The 25,286-nt window shown below is 40.2% G+C and overlaps 1 protein-coding gene across 1 annotated transcript in view; it reads right to left on the bottom strand.

Moving 5' to 3' along the window:
* Window positions 1-25,286, bottom strand: part of LOC120518969 (coiled-coil domain-containing protein 170-like) — a 133,001-nt gene that overhangs the window by 32,549 nt on the left and 75,166 nt on the right. The window contains exons 9-10 of the mRNA XM_039742016.1: window positions 15,993-16,193; window positions 7,215-7,388 (exon numbers count right to left, since the gene is read on the bottom strand). Coding sequence (XP_039597950.1) covers window positions 7,215-7,388; window positions 15,993-16,193 — 375 coding nt within the window. The remainder of the gene's footprint in view (window positions 1-7,214; window positions 7,389-15,992; window positions 16,194-25,286) is intronic.

The raw sequence follows: 25,286 nt of genomic DNA, 5'->3' as shown, positions 1-25,286 counted from the left end.
TTGCTGGTTAAGGGCCTTGCTCAAAGACCCAACGGAGTAGAGTCACTTCTGGTGTTTTACAGGAATCGAACAGGCCCTGTAGTATTCACACACGCTCTCTGTTAGATCGATTTGCTCAGATGCTTTGAATAGCGACGTGACTATTGGTCTGAAAGGTCAACTATCAGTATACCCTTTGATTGACCACAATCAATTAGAGCGTTTTATGACCTTCTACAGGTAAATGCAGATTAAAAAACAAATAATGGAAAGATGATATTCTTTCACCTCTTTATTTTGAATTCAGAGTCAAACATGCTTTAAGTGGATTGTATCATTGGTCATTACAAACCATAAAACAAAGGATGTTACACTTCTCCAATCGGTCACTCCAGTGAATATTTGTCACTCAGGTTTGTGTTATGTGACAATGACAGTGGTGTGCCACAAGTTTCAGTTTAACATATACCAAATGTCAACCTTTTTTTTTGCTGCATAATAGACATTATTTTCCAGCTTAGAATTTGGAAAGATATTTGTGAATAAAGCTGAACTCTTTTTCTCACTGCCCTATTGATCATTTCTTTGTTTGCAGACTTTCCATGGTGGCCACTGTGCAGACTGCATAATCCAAAAGCCTACTACTATGGCACAGTAGTTATATCTCAAACTGATTCAAAGATAAATTAAATATATAAAGATGTCTCTAAATTATTTACAAGATACAAATAATGACAAGGGGTGGCACGGTGGCACGGTGGCACAGTAGTAGCACTGCTGCCTCGCAGTATGGAGACCTGGGTTCACTTCTCGGGTCCTCACTGTGTGGAGTTTGCATGTTCTCCCCTTGTCTGCGTGGGTTTCCTCCGGGCGCTCCGGTTTCCTCCCACAGTCCAAAGACATGCAGGTTAGGTGCGTTGGCGATCCGAAATTGTGCCTAGTGTGTGCTTGGTATGTGTGTGTGTTAAAATAACCTGTAAATTATTTAAACATATATTTAAATCACGCCGTTTTGCTTAAAGATATCATAAAATAATTTAAACGACTTGCAGATCTGTCAATGTTGCACCCTAATTGTTGCCCTCGTACTCTCAACTGAACTCTAAGCTTGCTAATTTTATACGTCCTTCTTTTACTCCCATCAGCCACTACAGAACAGACTGAAGAGCTGAAATGGCTGACAGTGGACTGCAGGCAATGGCTGGGCCCCCTCACCTTCTCAGCCCCTTTTGGCTATTGAGTTAAACTCCAGAAGTAATCGATACTGAAGTAGCCAGTCGAGCAAACTTTTTTTTTATGTTGAAGGCACCAGTGTACAGCAAACGCCGGCTGCTGGCCATGTTGACATATTATCCTGTACTGTATATTGTCTCAATGCTCACGGTCAGGCAGTTCTGAGCAGTCACATCAGAAGCACCCCAAGATCAGCATGAGTTATAAGCTCTGCTGTTTTACAGCCATAGTAATGTAATCATGAAGACGAGTTCTTTTTACTTTTCAAAATTTACTGCCTCCTGGATCGTGAAACACAGAGATGAACAACAGAGCATAATAAAAAAGGCAGAAAATGTTAGCATGGCTCCACTTGTATCACTGGTGAAAATATAAGAAGGACAAATATAAGTGCTGTGGCTGCCAGTGATTTCTGTGGTCCATGAGACCAGGGGTCAGATTTATAAAATTGAAGCTTAAAATGTGTGTATGCAACTTTCCATGCAATAATTAGGGTTTGTAAAAGAAAACTTAATGGGAGAACGAGTTTATATTTATAACAGTTCTGATCCACTGGTGTGCAATGTTTTGGGGAAACTGGTAAATGACAACACCCTTGATCAAGCCAAATTAGCTAAATGACAACTCTTGTGTATCACTGAGCCGTTGTTATAATGTGATGCGACATACATATTACAAATCAAAGTTGCTCAATGATGCTCAGATGCACACACTGTATTTTAGTTCTCTTTTTAGAGTGCCAATTCTGCGTATTTACAGAAGAACTTTCATCGGCCTGCCTTTTATCACTTCTCGGGGAACTGGCCGACAGGTCAAGAATACCTCAGCTAAATTTCACTCCATCGTGCCTGCTGTTCTGGATGTGGAAATACATATATAAAACATGACATGGTTTTGCCAACATAAAAAGGCAATTTGCAACACTATTTTGTTTTCCTAATGTAATCAGAGCAATTGACGGTACTCAAATTGCAGTAAGAGCACCTAGTGAGAATGACTCTGCTTTTATTAACTGTGAGCAGTTGCATTCCATTAACATACAAGTCATCTGTGATGCCAAGGTGAGACTCATAAATGGTGTGCCTCGGTGGCTTCTGTCAGCCCATGATTTGTCTATTTTGAGGCAAAATAGCTTTGGGAGACATGATGGTGCTGTACATGGTGGCTGACTTGTTGGTGAAATAACTGGCTGGACCCTCCATTTTTTCTATGGCCTGTACAAATCAATGTGGTAGTAGTCACGTCATTACATGGGTTTGAGGAGCATTCACGTATGCGTATATACAAGACTAGCTGTCCCCCACACTTCTGCCCACATAGTAGTGAAACAGGACAAACTTTAAAAATCAATAAAAAAATGTAATTCTGGCCAAGCAGAAGGTAGGTATGCGCCAACATCAAAACGTTGGCACCTTATCTGATTGTGTTCGGCTCTGATGGGAGAGGGTGGGGAGAAAAACACATGGCTGTGATACTGTATTTGTGACCATCAGCAGCTACCCTCTAAAACACACGTAGCTCTTTCTCTCTTTTAAAAAATGTCAAATGTTACTCCTTAACAATCTGTAGATAATAATGTGTGCTGAATAAACAGGTATCACTAGCTAAGTGGAGGTAAGGTACGCTCCAACACGTGGCGAGATGTAGACCGACTCAATCAGAGGCTGGCGCGTGAGTGAGGAGGTTCCTGTCTGGCTCTCCACTCCTCAGGTCAGGCCACCAAGCCCCCACACCACCAGCCTGTCTCTCAGATTCTCTGTTCAAATCGTTGCTGAAAGCGAGCTATAATACTTAGCGCAATGAGAGAAGTCGCAAAATCAACTGGGATGTTTAAGCAAATTATAGAAAAAAAACCCAATCTAAATCTGTTAAGTAGTTCTCTCGTGAAAAGTGGACAGACATATAGACAGACAGACATTGGATTTTACTTATGAAGTATACAGATAGATGATTGTGATTTCTAAAAGTAAATAGCATAGAATGTGCGTACACCAGGTTTAATAAATCAGATTTTTTTTTGGGGTATGCATTCCTCTGTTTTTTGGCATAAGCATATTTTCACATTCAAATCCACACAACGTTTCTAAATGAGATCCTTGGTGAGGACAGATTGAGAGGAGAGTGGACACAGCAGCTGTCGTCATTTAGAGATAGAAATGAAAACAGCTTCTAAACCATTCATTGTCTACTGTAACAACACAACGCAGAGCGATAGAGGAGAATGACTTTATTCATAATCAATAACCATAAGCAACCCGCCGAGATAAACAGCATCATCAATTTACTTTGTTACCACAGAAGATGAAAGTGACAGCAGAGAAGAGCAAATGCGTGCATCCTGAGACTGGAAAGCCAGTTCTGTTCTAACAGGAAAAGGAACATGAATCTCTAAAGTCTTAAGCAGTGGGGATGTGATGTGAACCTGATACAGGCGTCAATAAAATTGAGTTATTGGGTCAATGAAAATTCTGGAAAGAAAGAGGAAATTAATTGGAAGCCAAAAACCTGTTTTTTTTTCTGGTTATAGGAATCTGGCCGAAACTACCAGGTTGTACAGTTAAAGTGGAAATATTGACCATGTGTGAAAAGTCCCTGGATGAGATAGTTAGGCAGCTTAGCTAACCACATGAGCTGCGTAGATTGAATGGTCACCTCTCGTTTGTCAAGCTGCTTATGATCTTGCAGAACCCCTAATTTTTGAGGAATGAGGCAGCATCCGCATGGCATCTAAGCTCAGTGAACCGATCACATAGCAGTGATACTTTAGGGGGAAGAGGCTGCAGAAGATATAAGCACAGGCAGCAACTGCTTCTTAACACATGTGACCAAACAGCAGGGACTGCTTAGAATGAGAAAGATGGGCAAGCATCCCTGCCTCTGTCCATGCAGTGGTGGTGCTTGAGCTAGGATAGGCAGCCTAGGTGGTGATGTCTGGTGGGAGGCGGCAGGTGGGTGCAGGATGAGTGTCACACAAGCCTTGTGGATGAAGCTTTTTGATTTTGAATCTCTCTCTCATTTTATTCTCCTGGCTACAGTTGTCTTTCGAGGACATTGGGGCCAGACATCCAGGACATGCGTGCTATGTAAGACTTCCTGTTACGAGTTTGCAACATTTTTACTTTGTCATTTGTAGGTTTTTTTTTCTTTTCTTTAAGTTTCTGGGGTTTATGGAGTTTGATTAATTTTGTTATATACAGTACATTGATTACTTTCTGTTTCATTTTGGTATATTTTTCTGTTCTTCCTCTGCCATCTTTTATTGGTGCCACCATCTTGTGACTCAGAGTAGTTTTTTTTATGTTAGCAACAGTTTCCTTTGCCATCATGTGACAACTGGAAGTTTTAATATGTGACTTTTGTGCTTAGAAAGTGACTAGCTGTGTAAGCCTGTGCTCCTAGAAACCATGGATGTTGGCACTTCAATCAATCAATCACATCAGTTGTGCATTAGCAGCTAAGCAAGTTTCTCCCTCCTTTTGAGGTTTCATTTTGCCGATGTGCTCGCCTTGCTTATGTATTAATGGCTAAGTGAGTTTCTCTTTTCTCAGAGGTTTCACTTTGGCATCAGAGTCGCTTTCTTTGAGCTTCATCCTGTAGCCTTGCATTTCTGGGATGGACAGACAGACAGACACACACACTTCCATGCGTAGACATTTATATACAAGTCAAGGCACAAAGCTTTATTTAAGCAGGAATCGGGAGGTGAAGAATAGTCAGAAACCAAGTGAAAATTTGTAACCAAGTCCTATGTTTAACCAAAGCATAATTCAGAAACCAATAGTTATCATTTTAAAATTAAAAATGAGAAGTTTTACAACAGGCATCAAAAATAAATCAAATTCCACTGCACACTAAAGTAATCCAGTTCAGTCTCGGATGCCTACACACAGTGGTTATTGTAAACTAGGAGTTCCAAAGCACTTAAATCCCATAAGGTTGCAAAAGCACTTCCAATAATGCCCACTAGAGGGGAATATGCCGGTAAGCCTCGGCTAGAAAAAAATGGACCTGCACAGAAACTTTATAAAAATAAAAAGGTTATATTTCTACAAAAGATGCTCTTTGATACTATAAAGTTCTAATGAGCACAATGGCAAGATGGTGTCCCCTAAAACACAAGGCAATCCAAGAAAACAAAAGTCCCAAATCATAAACAGCGCAAAACAGCCAGGAATCTAAAACAATAAAAAGAAATTCAAGAAAGGACAGTAAGACACAAGAATAACGCGAGACCCTCCAATATACGAGGTGTGGCAGAAAAGTAAAGAGACTGATTTTTTATTTACCAAAGTTTTTATTTTTTTTCAAACATCAATGTTATCCCCTTTAAAGTAGTTCCCTTGGGCAGCTACACACCGATGGAGATGTTGTTCCCACTGTTGGTAGCAGCGCTGGAAGTCTTCAACCGGTATGGTCTTCAGCATGTCCGTTACACTCTTTTGGATGCTTTCTAAAGTCCCGAAATGACGTCCTTTGAGGACATTTTTCAGTTTAGGAAAAAGGAAAAGTCACACGGACTGAGGTCAGGTGAATAAGGGGGCTGGGGAACCACAGGAATGCCTTTTGAGGTCAAAAATTCTGTTATGGAGAGGGCAGCTTTTTGGCACCATTTTGGCACAGACCTTTCACATGTGCAAATGTTCAGTCAAAATTTGATGAACGGTAAATCTGTTCAAATTTATTTGTTCACTCAACATTCTTAATGTTAAACGACGGTCTGATCTCACAAGAGTGTTCACACGTTCGATGTTTTTATTGGTTTTCGAAGTTGAAGGCCTCTCTGAACGGTGTTCATCTTCAACGTGTTTTCTGCCTTCCAAAAATGATTTGTGCCAGCGAAAAACTTGAGCTCGGGATAAAGAATGTTCCCCATAGGCCTGTTTTAACTTTTCAAACGTCACACTTGCCGTTTAATGGCACAACGTTGCTCCAAATTCCGCTGTTCCATTTTGCGTGATACACAACCAAAAACACAACTTCGCTAATAGCAGTCTCAAAAATCACGTAGTTAACGGAAGGAGTTGAAACTCGCACTGAGCTATGCGAGGGTACTGATACACCTGCTCTATCAAAGACAACAGCGCAGGGTTGCTAGATCGCTTGCAGTGTTGCCAGTCTCATTACTTTTCTGCCACACCTCGTATAAGGCAGAGGGCAGTCCCTGGGGGAATACCCACAAAACACAAGGAACATGACCAAGGTATTAAATCTTAAACAGAGGCAACTTAATACCTACAAAAGAACCAAAAATTAACAAAGACAACATCATAAAACACAAATGTGAACCCCAGCCAGGGGAGGAATGCTGGCTGAGCCATGACAGTGGTGATCTTTTATATCATCACACAAAGATGACACACACCTGTGTGCTCCTGGTTGGCAACAATGGTACCAAATGACACAAGACAGGGCAACAATGTATACAAACCAATATGGCATCAGAAAAGACTTGAAAATATACAAAGGAACTAAGCAGAGTGTAGAAGCAGATTCAGTTTAAGTCAAAATCATTATGGCAAAAAGGAAGTTTCAAAAAAGGTGCAAAAAATAACCAGGAACATTTTTAAAAAGAACAAAATTACCAGATCATAACATTGACATCATTGGGTCATCCGTAGAATGATCAGTATGGTGGACTAGCAGCTTGTCCGAGATTGTGGATTCAGAACAAATTCCTGAGTGTGTCTGTGGTTTGACTTTAAAGCCCAAGGTAAAGACATTGCTATATATGTTGGACTTTGGGCTTTAGTTAGTGCTACGGTGTTGGTGCACACCTGATTGTCATTTCATTTATGAACATTTTGCTTTGTTTGCTGGTTTCACTAGTGTTTGTTCAGTATTGTAAAGTCCTCTTTCATCCAGATTACAAGTTTTGTTCCTCCCATGCCCCAATTCTAACAAGAATAATTTTTTAATGGCATAACACTTTCTTTCATTTGTCTCAGAAGCTTGTTGAGATCACTACTAACTAGCACAGGAACACAAGCCAAGCTGCAAAGTACCTTTCTTTGTAGATTGAGAATGAGGGTCTTATAGTCAGTGTACACCTCGCTGTCCAGTCCGCCAACCTGCTCGGCACGAGAAAGTAGCACTTCATACTGGGTGTGCAGGGGCTCTTCAGAAATATCATCGTCTACCTTCAGTTTCTTTCTCAATTGATTTATGAAGTTGAGATGCTAAAAACAAAACAAACAAACAAGCAAATAAATAAATAAACACAGGGTTGTGGTTGTGAAGCCCATCAAATCAGATAGATCTTAGTAAGGTTGCTAAAGGTCAACAGCAGCCAGTTAACAGTCTGAGCAAGACTCAAGGAAGAAGAGTGGCAATCTCAGCTATGTGGACCAACTCTGGGGAGCAGATTGGACAATACCAGCCAGATAGATCTCCATGAAATGGCAAGCTCACTTACTCCTCTATAGGTGGGCACTTCTCATGCCACCATTCCTTGGCAAATCTGGGTCGCAGCATTAAAATTAACCAGATTCTCTTCACTCAGGTGGCACTCCCTGGTGGAGTGTGAAAGATAACCATTTTAGCTCATCTGGTTTTAGGTTACTCATTATTTGAAGTTTTTTTGGAGACTTTTTTATTTATACCCTTTAAATCCTTTTAAGATTTTTGCATATTTTATTGTAGTGCTGTAGAGTGGTGACATATTGCATGTTGTGAGTCATACAATTTCACTGCATTTAGTACACTTTACAATAATACAGGGTGACACAGAAAAACGGGAACTTTTGAAATGTGTAGTGGCAGCCATGTACAGTTGGAACAGGGACCTTGAGCTGTAAACAATTTTGCCATTTAGTAATTTAGAAATCAGTTGCAAGGCAATCAATGGCAGCTGTGCGAGAATTGTTCGGTAACCGTGTCATCTCAAGATTCGGTGACATTCCCTGGCCCTCAAGATCACTGGATTTGTCCGTTTGTGATTTTTTCTTGTGGGGCTACCTTAAGAGTCGGGTCTACACGACTCGGCCAAAAACACTGAGTGAATTGAACCAAAGAATTCAAGACGAAATTCGTGGTATCCCAGCTAAGATGTTGCAGCGATCAATGGGGAACCTCAACAGCAGATTGGAAGAATGCATACGTACAGGAGGACGCCATCTACAGGGCGTAATTTTCAGACATTGATAATTTGGATTACTGTCTCTTAAAAGGCAATTTGTAGTGGTTCAATCGCTGTCAATAAATTTTTTTTGTTGTATTTTTGCTATTTTTATTGGGTTTTTCAAAAGTTCCTGTTTTTCTGTGTCACCCTGTACAACTACTACTTATACCAGGAAATGGAAGTGTTGAGGTCAACAAGTCAGATCTCAACAAGACTAGTTGGCAAAATGGGCAACATTGGCCAGCTACATGGCAGTCAGACTGGTCAGCTCAGTTACAACAACAGGTTAGAGCTTACCCACACTGGGCGACTTGTATATGCTTTGAGACCGGGTGGCAGACTGGATATCCTCTTTAATAAAACCCCTGTGTGCGTCCATGTGTCCGTGTGTGTGTCTTCTGTTGAAGTGCGCATGCGCGGGGTCACACGGCATTCCCTGTGCAGACACACACACAGGCGCATGAGAGACAGACACGCACACACAGGCGCGTGCACGACAGACACACGCACGCACACACAGGTGCCCGCGGGACGCACACACACACAGGCGCGCGCGGGACGCACACACCCACACACACACACACACAGGTGTGCGCGTGCATTGTTGCAATGTTACTTTTCTTGGTTGTTTATTACATTTTCAAATGTTCATTTTTTTCCCTGTACTTAAAACTCATTAAAAAAAAGTGTTTTTAGCGAGCAGGTCGTAAGGCTATAGCGCGAACTCTTCCAGTCTTAGTTTTCTCAGTTGTTCAAGGTTTTCTTAGTGTTATTCAATGTTTTTACATTTTATTTACTATTACACTGTGCATTCAGTGGTATAATCTATACTAATAAAAGGCAAAGCCCTCACTCACTCACTCACTCACTCACTCACTCACTCACTCACTGACTCATCACTAATTCTCCAACTTCCCGTGTGGGTGGAAGGCTGAAATTTGGCAGGTTCATTCCTTACAGCTTCCTTACAAAAGTTGGGCAGGTTTTATATCGAAATTCTACGCGTAATGGTCATAACTGGAAGCAGTTTTTCTCCATTTACTGTAATGGAGATGAGCTTCAACGCCGTGGGGGCGAAGTTTCGTGTGACATCATCACGCCTCCCACGTTATCATGCAGTACATAGAAAACCAGGAAGACCTCCAAAAGCGCTGAAGAAAACATGCATTATATAATTGAGAAGGCAGCGAAACAATAAGAAGCGAGCGAGTGACATATACAACCATATTCATGAGTTCTGCTACTTTGGAAACAAAGCACGATGTAAACCTACACTTTAAATTAAGTTCATAGACAGGCTGCCGCTGGCGTTTGTAATTTAGTGCCTGCCCATAAAGGCCGTCCGTCAGCGGCAATCCAATAGCAAACTGCCACGGGTAAATATTCACGGGTGAAGGACTGTGCTTATGCAGAGGAAGATGAGATGGTCAGGGTGGTGTTTGACACAAACTCAGCGAAACTGCGAGAGAAAGTTTTAAGTGCCAGGACTAAGGTAACATTAAATACAGCCATGGACATAGCAGGAGATGGCACCAGCACAGCTGGGAACCTTCGATGCATGTACACCGAAGCGGCTCACGTGAACTGACGCAGTGCACAGATAAAAGCAACAGTTCCAAAGAGCTGAACAAAACCGAATTACACAATTGAAAAGGCAGCAAAAATATGAAGCGCCTGATACATACAAGCATATTCATAAATCCAGCTACTGCGAAACAAAGCACAAGGTGGAAAAAGTCAATGTCCCGCTAATGGAAGACAGTGTGTAAAAAAAAAAACCCGTGCATGCAGTGTGTCAGGTCTCAGATAAAGAAGAAGACGAGCTGTTTATTGATGCAGTAAGAAACGAATCGATGAATGAAACCTGTCATCTTTACAACGATTGACAAACACGGAATGTAACTTGAACACAACACATCCTACAAATACGAACCTGATTGAAAGGAATAATGATAATCAAATCCTTGATGACAGCAACACTCAGTAACACTCACAAAACAAATACTGTATATTGACAGTCATGTTACGTTATTTTTAAAATGTTCCCTTTTCTTTTCATAGCTTTTTAACACACTACTTCTCGCTGATACGCTGGTATATATATATGTATATATATATCCCGATCTACATACTCGAATAATGGATACTTTATTCGCCATCAATGATTGTTTTGGTAAAGCCATACTCAGTGTATTCATTAGATGAACGGTAAAAAGTAAGAGCGAGGGGAGGATGACTTATTGAGGCATGCAGGCTGTAGTGCGCGTCAACTCTATCTGAATTGCGCGATCACATTTGAAAAAATATATCTTTTAAAGTTCTATTTAGTCCATATGTGTCAAACTCAAGAGCCGCGGGCCACATCCGGCCCGGCATGTAATTATATCCGGCCGCGAGATCATTTTATATACTGTATTATTGTTATTAATGGCCCGGGTATATGAAGCGCTGGTAACACAATAAACTACAGATCCCATAATGCAGCGCTTCAGCTGCCTTGGCCGAACACTTACCGCGTTAATCAAGTCTAGCTTATGATGTTGCAAGTTATTGCGAAGCTAGCTCACACGATGCTGAAGAGAAAAGTTGATTCTGAAAATAGAGCCTTTAAAAACCGATGGGAGGCTGAGTATATGTTTACTGAACCCGTGTGTCTCATAAACCAAGTCGTCACTACGGTGTGCACTGAGTTTGCACGACGCTTTGGTGACTTTGAAGAACAAAAAAAGTCTGTTTACATGCGGCTCGAACCTTTTGCATGTTTGGTAGCACATATCTGTGTGAGAAGCTCTTCTCAGTGATAAAGAATAACAAAACAGCACACAGAGTCGCCTCACTAATGAGCGCCTGCAATGCATCCTTAGAATCTCCACAACACAGAACCTCACACCAAACAGAAACGAACCTGTGGCCAAAAAAAGATGCCAGGCGTCCAGCTCTAAAATGACATATGAGCAAAGACAACTGAATGATTTGACTTGTTATTGCTGAAAGGAACACATTTTATTTATATTTCCAGGTTTTGTTATGCAGCATGTTCATATTTGAATTTGTATAATTTTGACAGGATATATTTTTATGGAGAGCAAAATCTTTTGGGATATTTAAAATCTAAGTTTATTTTTATATAAAATTACATAAGAGTAAAGAAATTTGAATGTTTGTTCTTTTAACGTTTACTTTATTTCTAACTTGTATAATTTAGACAGGATATATTTTTATGGAGAGCAAAATATTATAAGTTGTTTAAGGTTTGAGTTGATTTATTCAGGAATAATATTCCTGTCTGTTTTTACCATTCCTACCAAAGATATTTCTGTTGACTAAATAAAAATTCCTTCTATTTAAAATTTAAATAGAACTTGAACAAATACGATAGTTCATAATATCCACGCAGACTTGCGTAAGAGCGGAGTTATCCGTTTTAACAAGCAGCGTATTGCACTGATACGAAATAGCTGTGTGTGTATATATGTAGATATGTATGTATATGTATATATATGTTTATATATGTGTGTGTGTATGTATGTATATATATATGTATTTGTGTGTATATATGTGTGTGTATGTATGTATGTGTGTATGTATATATATGTGTATATGTATAGATATGTATATATATATGTTTATGTGTGTGTGTGCAAATATATATATATATTTATATATACAGTATATATATATATATATATATTTTTATATATATATATATATATATATATATATATATGACAGCAACACTCATCACTCACAACAGTGACAAAACAATTACATTGAGAATCATGTTACGTTATTTTCAAAATGTTTCTTTTTCATTGCTTCTTTAACACACTACTTCTCCGCTGCGAAGCGCGGGTATTTTGCTAGTCTATACTAATAAAAGGCAAAGCCCTCACTCACTCACTCACTCACTCACTCACTCACTCACTCACTCACTCACTCACTGACTCATCACTAATTCTCCAACTTCCGTGTAGGTAGAAGGCTGAAATTTGGCAGGCTCATTCCTTACAGCTTACTTACAAAAGTTGGGCAGGTTTCATTTCGAAATTCTACACCTAATGGTCATAACTGGAAGGTATTTTTCTCCATTAACTGTAATGGAGTTGAGCTGGAAAGACGTGGGGGGAGTTTCGTGTGACATCATCACGCCTCCCACGTAATCACGTGAACTGACTGTCAACGCAGTGCGTAGAAAACCAGGAAGACCTCCAAAAGCGCTTAAGAAAACATGCATTATATAATTGAGAAGGCAGCGAAACAATAAGAAGCGGCGAGTGACATATACTACCATATTCATGAGTGCTGCTACCTCGGAAAGAAAGCAAGGTGTAAACCTAAACTTTAAATTAAGTTCATAGACAGGCTACCCTGGCGTTTCACATGCCCACAGGTAATGCGGGATACAAGTTTAATGAGAGGACGAGGATATAAGCGAGTTTTGATCACTTTGTAACTAAGTTAAAATTGTAGGTGAAGGGGTGTGCTTATGCAAATTCCGAGAGACTGTGTTTGTGGGGGATTGACAGTTAAAGGCGGTGGGGAGTCACGTCATCATCTCCCCTCCCATTCATCTCATTTCGCTCTGAGCTGAGCTCTGCGGCTAACGCCGTCTTCCGAAGCCGTCAGACTGCCACCAAATACTCACAGAAAAATCCACAAGTTAATACACACACTGTCTCTAGAGTTTCTCCACACTGAATCCTCCAGGCACTACTTACAAAAGGTTACATTGACAATCGTGTTACGTTATTTTTAAAATCTTTCCTTTTCTTAGCACAAGCACAGCTGAGAAGCTTGATGCATGTGCTCCATAACGTTAAAAATAATGCATTTAATCACACTTTGCATTACAAGCAAAGGGAGCTTTTGTCAATGCATGATTTCCTGGTACACCGATTACATTGATCAGCGCATCCCGATTCATTTTACCCTCGCACCACCTTAGTTTGAGAAGAAGTATGAAAAAATATGAGGTTAACACAGAAAAACAGATCACCAATTCAAGCTTTATGAATAATCGATTCGCCATCAATAATTGTTTTGGTAAAGCCATCCTCCTTCCATTTTATAATTTTTCCGCCACTAGCCATGATTAAATGAACGGTAAAAAAGTAAGAGCAAGCGAGGGTGACTTATTTAGGCAGGCATATATATGACAGCAACACTCATGACAATGTCAATCATGTTACGTTATTATTAAAATGTTTCCTTTTCTTTTCATTACTTCTTTAACACACTACTTCTCCGCTGTAGGCGGGTATTTTGCTATATATATAATATATGAATTACCTCCAAAGAGCGCTGAGACTTTTGATATCATGAACGTGTGTACAAAAGGGGTCTCCTGCCCAGCAAAAGTCGAGCAGCCAGCGCGTGCATAGCTGTGCCGGCCTTTGAGACGCTGACTGCGCTTCTGCCTTAAGTCAAAGTGAGCACTTTTAATTTTTTCATCCTCCCCTGCGCTATAGCCCAGACAAGTGCAAACACGGGACCCCTTTTCTACACCACGGCAAAATAATATTAAGGCGATTCACACTTTCTTTTGCACGTATCGATTATGAGGTCCTCACTCGGATTATGAAGACACGCACATGAGTGGAGGACTGACAGTGCCATCACAGCCGATTAATGGCGGGGACGTCTCACCAGTCTACACAAGACCCACCGCGACTGTCCCCAAAAGGCGATCATAACGTCAGCGAACACATCTCTCTATACTATATAAAAGAAAAGGCAACTTTCCTTTCTTTACACCTTTTTCCTTTTATCCCAAACCAAAGCCTTTCTCTCTTAACACTGCAGAGGACACAAAACTAATTTTCTTTAAATGCTGGTAAGGCACATTACCAGAGGCACAAATTTGAGCGTTCACATAGAAAATGTAATTTCTATACCACAGCCGTCGTGTAGCGCCTTTCAAAAGGGATCTACTACCGAGAGATGATCCATATACATTTTAGCTGCTGTTAGTTACTTACCTGTTGTGTTACACAGTCTTTAAAATGTAGTTTACCCGAAACCACTCCAGTAGTGCTCAATGTACCTGTACTTCTTAAAACGTTAATGTTTTACTGTTTAATAACTTATAGACTATATTTTATTATTTTTCCCTTGCACTCAGTGACCAAAGCTATACACACACATATAGACACATACAAACATACACACAAGTATATGTATGTGTATATATGTATGTATGTGTATATATATATATATATATATACACACACACACCCCTATCTACATTATATATATATATATATACACACACACACACACACACATACATACATACACACATATATATATATAATTTGTGTGTGTGTATGTATGTATGTGTGTGTATATATGATGTAGATAGGTATGTATATAATGTGTGTATATGTAGATATGAAGATATGTATGTGTATATATATATATGTATGTATGTATGTATGCATGTATGTATGTATGTATGTATATATATGACAGCAGCAATCCAAGCTGTGAGAAAACAGTAAAAAGGAGGCGTGTCAGACGTTGTGGTACATTTTCTGATGCAGCTAGACGAAAATAACTTAGTCACGCTGCCACCAAATACACAAAACAATTACTTTGACAATCATGTTACATTATTTTTAAAATGTTTCCTTTTCTTTTTCATAACTTCTTTAACACATGACATCGCTGCGCAGCGCGGGTATTTTGCTATATATATATATCACAGCGACACTCATAACAGTGATAAAAGAATTACATTGACAATCATGTTACGTTATTTTCAAAATGTTTCCTTTTCTTTTTCATTGCTTCTTTAACACACTACTTCTCCGCTGCCAAGCGCGGGTATTTTGCTATATATTTTTTCCTTTTCTTTTTCGTACCTTCTTTAACACACTACTTCTCCATCAAGCGGGTATTCTGCTAGTTAACTATATTTGTGCCTAAAAACGTAAAAAAATATATATTTACATACAGTTCATACGGTCTGGAATGGATTAATTGTATTTACATACAATCCTATGGGGGAAATTACTTCGGTTCACGACCAAATCGGGTTACAACCAGAGTTTTGGAACGAATTATGGTCGTGAGCTGAGGTTCGACTGTATTACTGTCAGACAAAATTACAGACATTTTACGGAAATACAAACCAGTATTACTGAGAGAGAAAATTAAAGGCACACAATACAGTGATGCATATTACAGCTACTTACAAGGTCCCTTGCCATTTAATATAGACTGTTCCTACTAATGTTTATGCACTACTGTTCTAGCACCTGTTATTTTAACGGGCTTAATGTCTAGTTTAAATTATATAAGAAAAGCACAGCAGCCATACCAGATAGTTCAATCTCAGGCTGAGCTGACCAACTCAGCTGTGCTGGGAAGTAGGAATGGGAATACCAAAAACTTGGATCTCTACTGCTACTACACTGTATCTGCCTGAACTGTGCGGAGAAACAGGGATGGTCCAACTGACCATCTGTCGCACTGATAGATACGTAGAGAAAAGAGAACAACCAGTAGATGGCGCTCTACATAGAGTTGTAAAGCGCAAGGGCTACTAAAAAGACCATCTGAAAAGCACAGTGCAAAACGGACATTAACATTATAAGCTAAGCATCACCCTGATTTCATGTAAGAATTACCAGCTCAGCTCTTCTCAAATCCACTCTCATACCTTCTGCTTCTCCGTGTAAAAGCCCTCATGAAGCATTTCCTTGGAGGACAGGAGCCCTTCTAACTGGCAGACAGAGTCATTCTGCTCATTAAGCTTCTGCTCGGCCTTTTGTGCTCGGCTCATGGTCTCGTGGTAGAGCTCACACTGCTGCTCTAGCTGCCGATTCAATTTGATGATTTTTTTTCCGTTGTCCTCTTCTCGCTGAATAAGAAACACAAAAGAAACACATCTCAATTTGCAGGGCCATAAATCATTGATGTTTTACTAATAATTGCTGTCTTTTTTAAGCCTTGATTAGTTTATTTCCTTTAATACAAAGGGTCATATACAGTATACAGCGATCTGCCACAATATTCAAAGCATTGACAGGTGAAGGGAATAACATTGATTATTGCATTACAATGGCACCTGTCAAGGGGTGGGATATATTAGGCAGCAAGTGAACAGTCAGTCCTTGAAGGTGCTGTGTTGGAGGCAGAAAAAATGGACAAACATAAGGATCAGAGCAACTCTGATTAAGGCCTAATTGAGGAGGCTAGATGACTGGGTCAGAGAATCTTGAAAATGGTAGGTCTTAAAGGGTGCACTGGTTAACTGCTATCAAAAGTGATCCAAGGAAGGATAACTGGTGAACCTCCAACAGGACCAAGGGTGTTCAAGGATCACTAATGCGTGTGTAGAGTGAAGGCAAGCCTGTCTGGTCCGATACCACAGAAGAATTATTGTAGCTCAAATTGATGAAAAGCTTAATGCTGGCCAAGAGAGAAAGGTGTCAGAACACACAGTGCATCGCAACTTGCTGCATATGTGTCTATGTAGCCATAGGCCAGTCAGAGTACCCATATTGACCACTGTCTACTGCTGAAGGCTCCTACAATGAGCACTTGAGCATCACAACTGGAAAATGGAGAAATGGAAAAAGATGGCCTTTTCTGATGAATCATGCTTTCCTTTACATCATTTGGAAGGCCAGGTGTGCATGTGTCATTTGCCTGGTGATGAGATGGCAACAGTGTGCACAATGGGAAAAAGGCAAGGTGGCAGAGCCAGTGTGATTCTCCAGGCAATGTGCTGCTGGGAAACCATGGGTCCTGGAATTAATGAGGATGTTACTTTGACAGGTACTACCTACCTAAAGATTGCTGCAAACCCAATACAGCTTTTGGTGGCAATGGTGTATCCTGATGGCATTGACCTCTTTCCGCTGGATAATGTGCCCTGTCACACTGCAAATTTATTCAGGGATGGTTTGAGGAACATGGCAAAGTGTTTGAGGTGTTGTCTTGGCTTCTGAATTCCTCAGATGGCAATTCAATTGAGCATCTGTGGGATGTGCTGGACAAACAAATCTGGTCCTTGAAGGCCTCCCCTAGCAACTTACAGGACTTAAAGGAATACAGTTGGTCCAGCTTGTTATTTCCTCGAGTGGAATTGGTCACAAATTGATAGAAATTTGTCATTGTTTGCTCCAAAGTCACATGGTTGAAGTCACCATATGTTATAACTGCAGGGTTGGAGTCATTATTAAAGTGTTGATGCCAAAATTAACCATTTCTATTGCTAGGTCTCCATTTGTGGAGGGAGGAATATAAAACATTGATAAGGATGGTGTCATTTATCTTCCTTGGCAAATAATGTGGACAGATCCCAACAGCCAGAATTTCAATGTCTGAAATACAAACTGTAGTTTTAACTTTGCTGAGATGGTAACATCACTTAAGAATGGACCACCAAATCAACAACCTAATTAATTAAAAGGACAGGCTCAGTTATGAGATGCACTCTGGACCCCCTGGAGATCATAATGGAGGAGGGAATAAAAACAAAACTAAGTGCCATTATGAACAAAGATGCAGATCATCTCTCTGACACACCAACACTGAGGATTTTAGCAACAGTGTGTCAAGAAATGCTACTGGGGCTTCTTATACCAACAGCAATATACCTGCATAATGCCTCACTGGGACTAGGACTAATGTTCTTACTTTATAGTTATTAGTTATATAGTGTGTGTTTAAACCAAAGTGTAAATTTCTTTATTTATTTTAAGAGCTTCTGTAAAAAGGTGAATTACCCTCAGGGACAAATAAAGTTCTATCTATCTATCTATCTATCTATCTATCTATCTATCTATCTATCTATCTATCTATCTATCTATCTATCTATCTATCTATCTATCTATCTATCTATCTATCTACTCTTCCGATTTGCAAACTGCTTATTCCAGCATAGAATTGTTGAGGGTCAGAGTGTTTATGGCAGCAGTGGTCACACAACTGGAATCAGTCCAGTATGGGATACCATTTGGTCATATGTCACCCATTTACACAAGGCCCAGTTACCACAGGACACCTAAAGTGGTCTTGTGGAGTTCATGGCTCGATGACTTAGAGCATTTTTTGTGGCAGGAGGGGGACCTGCACAACAGAGCTATGGCTGTCTTCTTTAAGATCCAGTTTTGCAGTGTCTCATGCTTTAGAATTTTTCTTACATTGATTATTTTTTGTTTCAAGCAAGTTAAAATCACAAGCACTTAGTACAATAGAGCTTTAGGGTAATGGCATGTTAAGTGAGAGGCTCTGGGTCGCACAGTGGGTCAGTAGTGGAGGCTGAACTGACAGCCTTGTGCTTTAGAAGCAAACACCATAGCCACTGGGCCACTGTCCACTTTGATCCTGTCATAGCTCACCATCTGCTACTTTCCCTTATGTAGTCTGATCCTTAGTTTTGACAGTTTAATTACAGTACAGTCTGATTTTGCGCCATTTTAGAAGACTCATGGAGGCCTGAAAAGCTCTCTTTTTGATATGAATATACAGTAGCTGTCACTGTTTTGTGATTTCATAGATTTCATAGCTGTACCTATACAAGTCCACTTTAGTCCAAAATGATTATATTTAAGGAAAACATTTAATGAAATGAATAATTGCTCCACATCTGACCTTCCCCCAGAGTACATCATGTAACGAAGGCCTCCCTGCAACAGCCGTGCTATGAAACAGATTCCACCAAAACATGTTTTTATCTGTGTGCCCCTGTGCATGGCAATGGTTTTATTAATTTCACATGAATGATTAAAGATACTTCTGTTTTGGATGAAACTCATTACCGAAAGAAAAGGCAGGAAATTGTGCAATTTAATAAGCTCTGGGATAAGCAGTTGGATAAGCAGGTGATAGGAGGCTGCAATTGTAAAGGGTACTGCTTGGCCATGCAGACCTCCCACATGTCTCACTTTGAACTCCTTTAGAGCTCTGCTGCACATTGCGTGCGTACATTTTCACTACATAGTGAAGGTCACTCTTCACGTTTTGGGCTTTGTCTATTTTACTATTCAGAATGTAGACAGACAGAGAATCAATCTATCTATCTATCTATCTATCTATCTATCTATCTATCTATCTATCTATCTATCTATCTATCTATCTATCTATCTATCTATCTATCTATCTATAAAAACTATTCACCTACTTGGAAGTTTTTAAAATATAAACTGTTCAAAAAAATTAAAGGAACACTTTGAAAACACATCAGATCTCAATGGGAAAAAGAAATCCTCCTGGATATCTATACTGATATAGACTGGGTAATGTGTTAGGAACAAAAGGATGCCACATCGTTTGATGGAAATAAAAATGATCAACCTACAGAGCCCTGAATTCAAAGACGCCCCAAAAATCAGAGTGAAAAAAGTATGTGGCAGGCTAGTCCATTTTGCCAAAATTTAATTGCAGCAACTCAAAATTGTACGCAGCACTTTGTATGGCCCCTGTGTTCTTGTATACATGCCTGACAACATCGGTGCATGCTTCTAATGAGATGACAGATGGTGTTGTGGGGGATCTCCTCCCAGATCTGGACCAGGGCATCACTGAGCTCCTGGACAGTCTTTGAGGTGCAACCTGGTGGCATTGGATGGATCAAAACATAATGTCCCAGAGGTGTTCTATTGGATTTAGGTCAGGAAAGTGTGGTGGCCAGTCAATGGTATCAATTCCTTCATCCTCCAGGAACTGCCTGCATACTCTCACCACATGAGGCCAGGAATTGTCGTGCACCAGGAGCCACTGTACCAGCATAGGGTCCGACAATGGGTCCAAGGATTTCATCCTGATACCTAATGGCAGCCAAGGTGCCTTTGTCAAGCCTGTAGCGGTCTGTGTGACTCTCCATGGATATGCCTCCCCAGACAATCATTAACCCACCCCCAAACTGCTCATGCTGAATGATGTTACAGGCAGCATAATGTTCTCCATGGCTTCTCCAGACCCTTTCACTTCTGTCACGTGCTCAGGGTGAACCTGCTCTCATCTGTAAAAAGCACAGGGCACCAGTGGTGCATCTGCCAATTCTGGTATTCTATGGCGAATGCCAATCGAGCTGCATGCTGCTGGGCAGTGAGCTTAGGGCCCATTAGAGGACATGGGGCCCTTGGGTCACCCTCATGAAGTCTTTCTGGTTGTTTGGTCAGAGACATTCACACCAGTGGCCTGCTGGAGGTCATTTTGTAGGGCTCTGGCAGTGCTCATCCTGTTCCTCCTTGCCCAAAGGAGCAGATACTGGTCCTGCTGATGGGTTATGGACCTTCTATGGCCCTCTCCAGCTCTCCTAGAGTAACTGCTTGTCTCCTAGAATCTCCTCCATGCCCTTGAGACTGTGCAGGGAGACACAGCAAACCTTCTGGCAATGACACGTATTGATGTGCCATCCTGGAGAAGTTGGACTACCTGTGCAACCTCTGTAGGGTCCAGGTATCGCCTCATGCTACCAGTAGTGACACTGACTGTAGCCAAATGCAAAACTAGTGAAGAAACAGTCAGAAAAGATGAGGAGGGAAAAATGTCAGTGGCCTCCACCTGTTAAACCATTCCTGTTTTGGGGGTCATCTCATTGTTGCCTCTCTAGTGCATCTGTTGTTAATTTCAGTAACACCACAGCAGCTGAAACTGATTAACAACCCCCTCTGCTACTTAACTGACCAGATTAATAACCCATAAGTTTCATTGACTTTATGCTATACTCTGATTAAAAAGTGTTCCTTTAATTCTTTTGAGCAGTATATTATTATGCAGCATCGAATCACAGTGTATTCAATTTGGCTTTTTTGACACTGATCGGCAGAAAATGACTTTTAACATCAAAGTGAAGACAAAGCTCTGAGAAGTGATTCAGATTAATCCATCCATCCATCCATTATCTAACCTGCTATATCCTAACTACAGGGTCACTGGGGTCTGCTGGAGCCAATCCCAGCCAACACAGGGCGCAAGGCAGGAAACAAACCCCAGGCAGGGTGCCAGCCCACCGCAGGGCACACACACACACACCAAGCACACATTAGGGACAATTTAGAATTGCCAATGCACCTAACCTGCATGTCTTTGGATTGTGGGAGGAAACCTGAGCACCCAGAGGAAACCCACGCAGACACTGGGAGAACATGGAAATTGCACGCAGGGAGGACACGGGAAGCGAACCTGCGAGGCAGCAGCGCTACCCACTGCTTCACCGTGCCGCCCGATTCGGAGTAATTTGAAATATAAAATAACACATAATTGATCACATAAGAGTTGTCCCCCTTCAAGTCAGTACTTAGAAGATGTACCTTTGGCAGCCATGACAGCCTTAAGTCTGTGTACTCACATCTGCATGCTGCCATTTTTCTCATTCTCCTTTGCCAAACTTCTCAAGCTCTGTCACATTGCATGGGGATCGTGAGTGAACAGCCTTTGTCAAGTGCAGCCACAAGTTCTCAGTTGAATTGAGATCTGGACTTTGCCACTCCAGGACATTCTCATTGTTGTTTTTAAGCCATTCCTGGGTGGATTTGGCTTTATACTTCTGATTGTTGTCAGGTTTTCCCTCCAGGATTTCCCCATATTTTGCTTCATTGATTTCCCCCTGTGTTCTCACAACCCTTCAGGGGCCAGCAGAAGCATCACTACAGTCTGATGCTGTCGCCACCATACTTCACAGTGGGAATGTGGTGTTTTCAACAAAGCGCAGTGTAACATGGCATTCATTCTGTTAAATCTTCACCTCATCAGACCAGAGAGACATAGATCCATTGACAGCCTTTCTCACTTGTGTTCTTCTTGGCTGGTCGCTCAGATTTCATGGACGTCCTGTTCTAGGTGGATTTACAGTTGTGCCAAACTGTGCCAAATCAGTCTTAATGACTGATTGAAATGGAAGCCAAGACCTATTCAGTGACTTGGAAATCTTCTCATCTCCATCCGTTAATTTTTGTAATTTTTCACAGATTTACTTTGCATGTTCATTTGTCTTCATTTTGTAGGTTAGGCCACCATACTGATCAGGAGTATTTAGATTACAATTAATGGAAACTCCAGACAGGTGGTCTCTATTGAACTAATTCTGTGACTTCTAAAAGAGCTCTGACTGCACCAGTGACGATTTAGGGGTGTCATATTTATATGATCAGTTATTTTATGTTTTATATTTATAATAAATTTAGGCCACTCTACACAGATCTGTTTTCACTTTGACATTAAAGAGTCTTTTTCTGTTGATCAGAGTCGGAACAGCCAAAATAAGTCCACTGTGATTCAATGTTGTGTAACAGAAAAATGATAAAACCATCCAGGGGGTAAACACTTCTTAAAGGCACAGTATACTGTGACTTTTAAAAGATATTCAAAGAAAGAGTGTAGAAGCAGGAAGTAAAGTAAAATGACCCGAGCGAGAGCAAATGCAATGAGCTATAGAGATATGAGGCACCTTAGCTAGGAGTCATGCAGCCGGTCCAGTAAGCTCCATATTTGTGAATGATTGTTCTGTGATTAGAAATGTAGATGTCATGTCCACTTTGAGTTTTCATTCTAGGATGTGCCTACATCATTAACAGAACTCTATTTTTAGAGCCCCTTGACATAATGACTAAATATACACTTGAACCTTTGCTAAAGTGGTTTAGTTCACATTTTTTGCGAGTTGAATAAACAAAACGAGTTCCAGGACATTGTGTTTTTTTTTTCTTTTAGATGCGTACCGTTATACAATAGTTTTATTAAGTAGGTAAGTAGCAGGCAGTGTGGTGCAGTGGTTAAGGCTTTGGACTTCAAACCCTGACGTTGTGGGTTCCTATTCTATTAGTGATACTAGGTTACCATGAGCAAGTCACTTGACCTGCCTGTGCTCAAATTGGAAAACACAAAAGAAATGTATCACATATGTTGTAGGTCACCTTGGATATAAGCGTCCACCACATAAGTCTCTGTATTATAAAAGAAAATCTTGAGATGAGACAATAGCCAAGAGATTTTTTCAGTTCCCGCCCTCCTCTCAACCATTTACAGTTAACGGTCCATGCCCATGGTCCACTCACCTCTCATTTGTGTGAATGCTTTTGTCAGACACAGTTCCTGTGCTCTCAGCTCTTATAAATTTTTATGTTTTCCTCACTTTAACTACGTATTATGTTCAAATCTTATTGAAGAATTCCATCTAAAGGGTTATCAACAGAAGAAATGAATACACTGGCAATCCTAGCATCGAGAAACGATGAAGTCAAATGAATTAATGCGAAAATTGTCAATCGGTTACATGGAAAATTGGTTAAATGCGTATCAATAGACTATGCTGAAACAGTCGGTGGTGATAGTTTGGACGATGAAAACATCAACTTACAATATCTGATAGAATATCTACAACCGTTAACACCATCTGGTCTTCCATCGGCTGAATTACTGTTGAAAGAAGGATGTATCATAATGTTATTGCATGTAAAATTTTAACAGGCAACAAGAAAGGTAATGTAATACATCTTCTGTGGATAACATTAGACACCAAAGGAGGTCTTGATATGCCATTCGTATTAAAATGTTTACAGTTTCCCGTTAGAATCGCTTTTGCTATGACAATTGACAAATCACAGGGACAAACAATCGAAAAAGTTGGTTTATTTATTAGAGAGAAAGAAACGATATTCACTCATTATACATTGCATTGTCACAATGTAACTCTAAACATGGAATTTAAAATCAAAGCGATATTGACGAAAAGTTAATCCCAATATTGTTTTTACTGAAGTTTTACAGTAAAAGTGCAAGTTTAGAAAGTATTTGTGTGTTAATTTCAAAGCCAAACAGAACAAAAACGTATAATGCAGCGAATACGTCTAATGCAACATGAAACATAATTTTCTTTCAATTTATTACTTTTTACTATTTTTTACAATGGTTGATTACTCACTGTAATGTAAAATAGTTAGGTCGATTATGCATATGTAACAATTTCCATGAAAATAACAATCTGTTTAAATTGTACATCCGCTTCCCCGTACACGAGTGGCAGAGCCGCGAAGTGGCTAGCGAGTAGCACCCACCCTGAGGTTGGCAGCGAAGCAAACAGGGGCCAGGGTCCCTTAGTAAATGTAAAGTATACCTGGCACCTCTATATCACTAAATATGACATTTGTGATCTCTAGAGGGTGCTGCTGAGCCAAACTATGTCTATGAGGCATAAAAATAAAAATCTGTTCCTTTACACAAGAGTTTAATGGGTTCGGTAAGTAAATATGTCTGGTACCCCAGTGTCATTCAGATGCTACATATGCTCTACAGGCTAGCGGATGCATTATTCACAGTGTGTCATGCCTTAATGCAGCGTTTCTCAACCTTTAAGTATTTGCGACCCAAGTTTTCATAACAGTTTTAATCTCGTCCCCCCTAACGTTTTTTTGAAAGGAGCCCACTAATACCAATTTGGTTTTTTTTAATTAATGATATATCATAGATGCATATTTTATTATACCTACTTAACTTTTATCGACATTTATCTAACTTTATATTTATTTTTCTAGCATCAGCATGTAGTTTAAGTTAATTTGTAATGGTTTCAATAGATATATTTTTCATAATTTTGATTCTTATTTTCTTTTTTTCACATCTTCGCGCCCCCCTTTTTGTCACTTTGCGCCCCACAGTTTGAGAACCACTGCCTCAGCATATGAATTCATGTAGAGCAAGTGCTGTACGAGTGGATGCATTTATACATGTGCGTGCACTGAAGTGAACATCGGTGTGGAAAAATTCATTTACATTAAAGCAACTTGGCTGCTGCCAGCAGTTTGCACAATTCACCAGAGTCACTCAGTCATCCCAACAATAGATTCTACAAGATGCAACAGTTTTTTCCAAAAGTAACTCTTTGACTACTTCAGGTCCACATTCCCTTTCTCTGTCTATTTCTTTGGAATAGCTGAGGCCCCTACAAGACAGTGAGTCTACAAATGACAAGCTTTATGAATGCTAGGGGCAAGACTGACTTGTA

This window comes from Polypterus senegalus, chromosome 18 (genome assembly GCF_016835505.1).
Source record: "Polypterus senegalus isolate Bchr_013 chromosome 18, ASM1683550v1, whole genome shotgun sequence".
NCBI classification, from domain to species: Eukaryota; Metazoa; Chordata; class Cladistia; order Polypteriformes; family Polypteridae; genus Polypterus; species Polypterus senegalus.
Note: the sequence above shows the minus strand (reverse complement) of the source record. Positions and strands in the feature narration are given on the sequence as shown.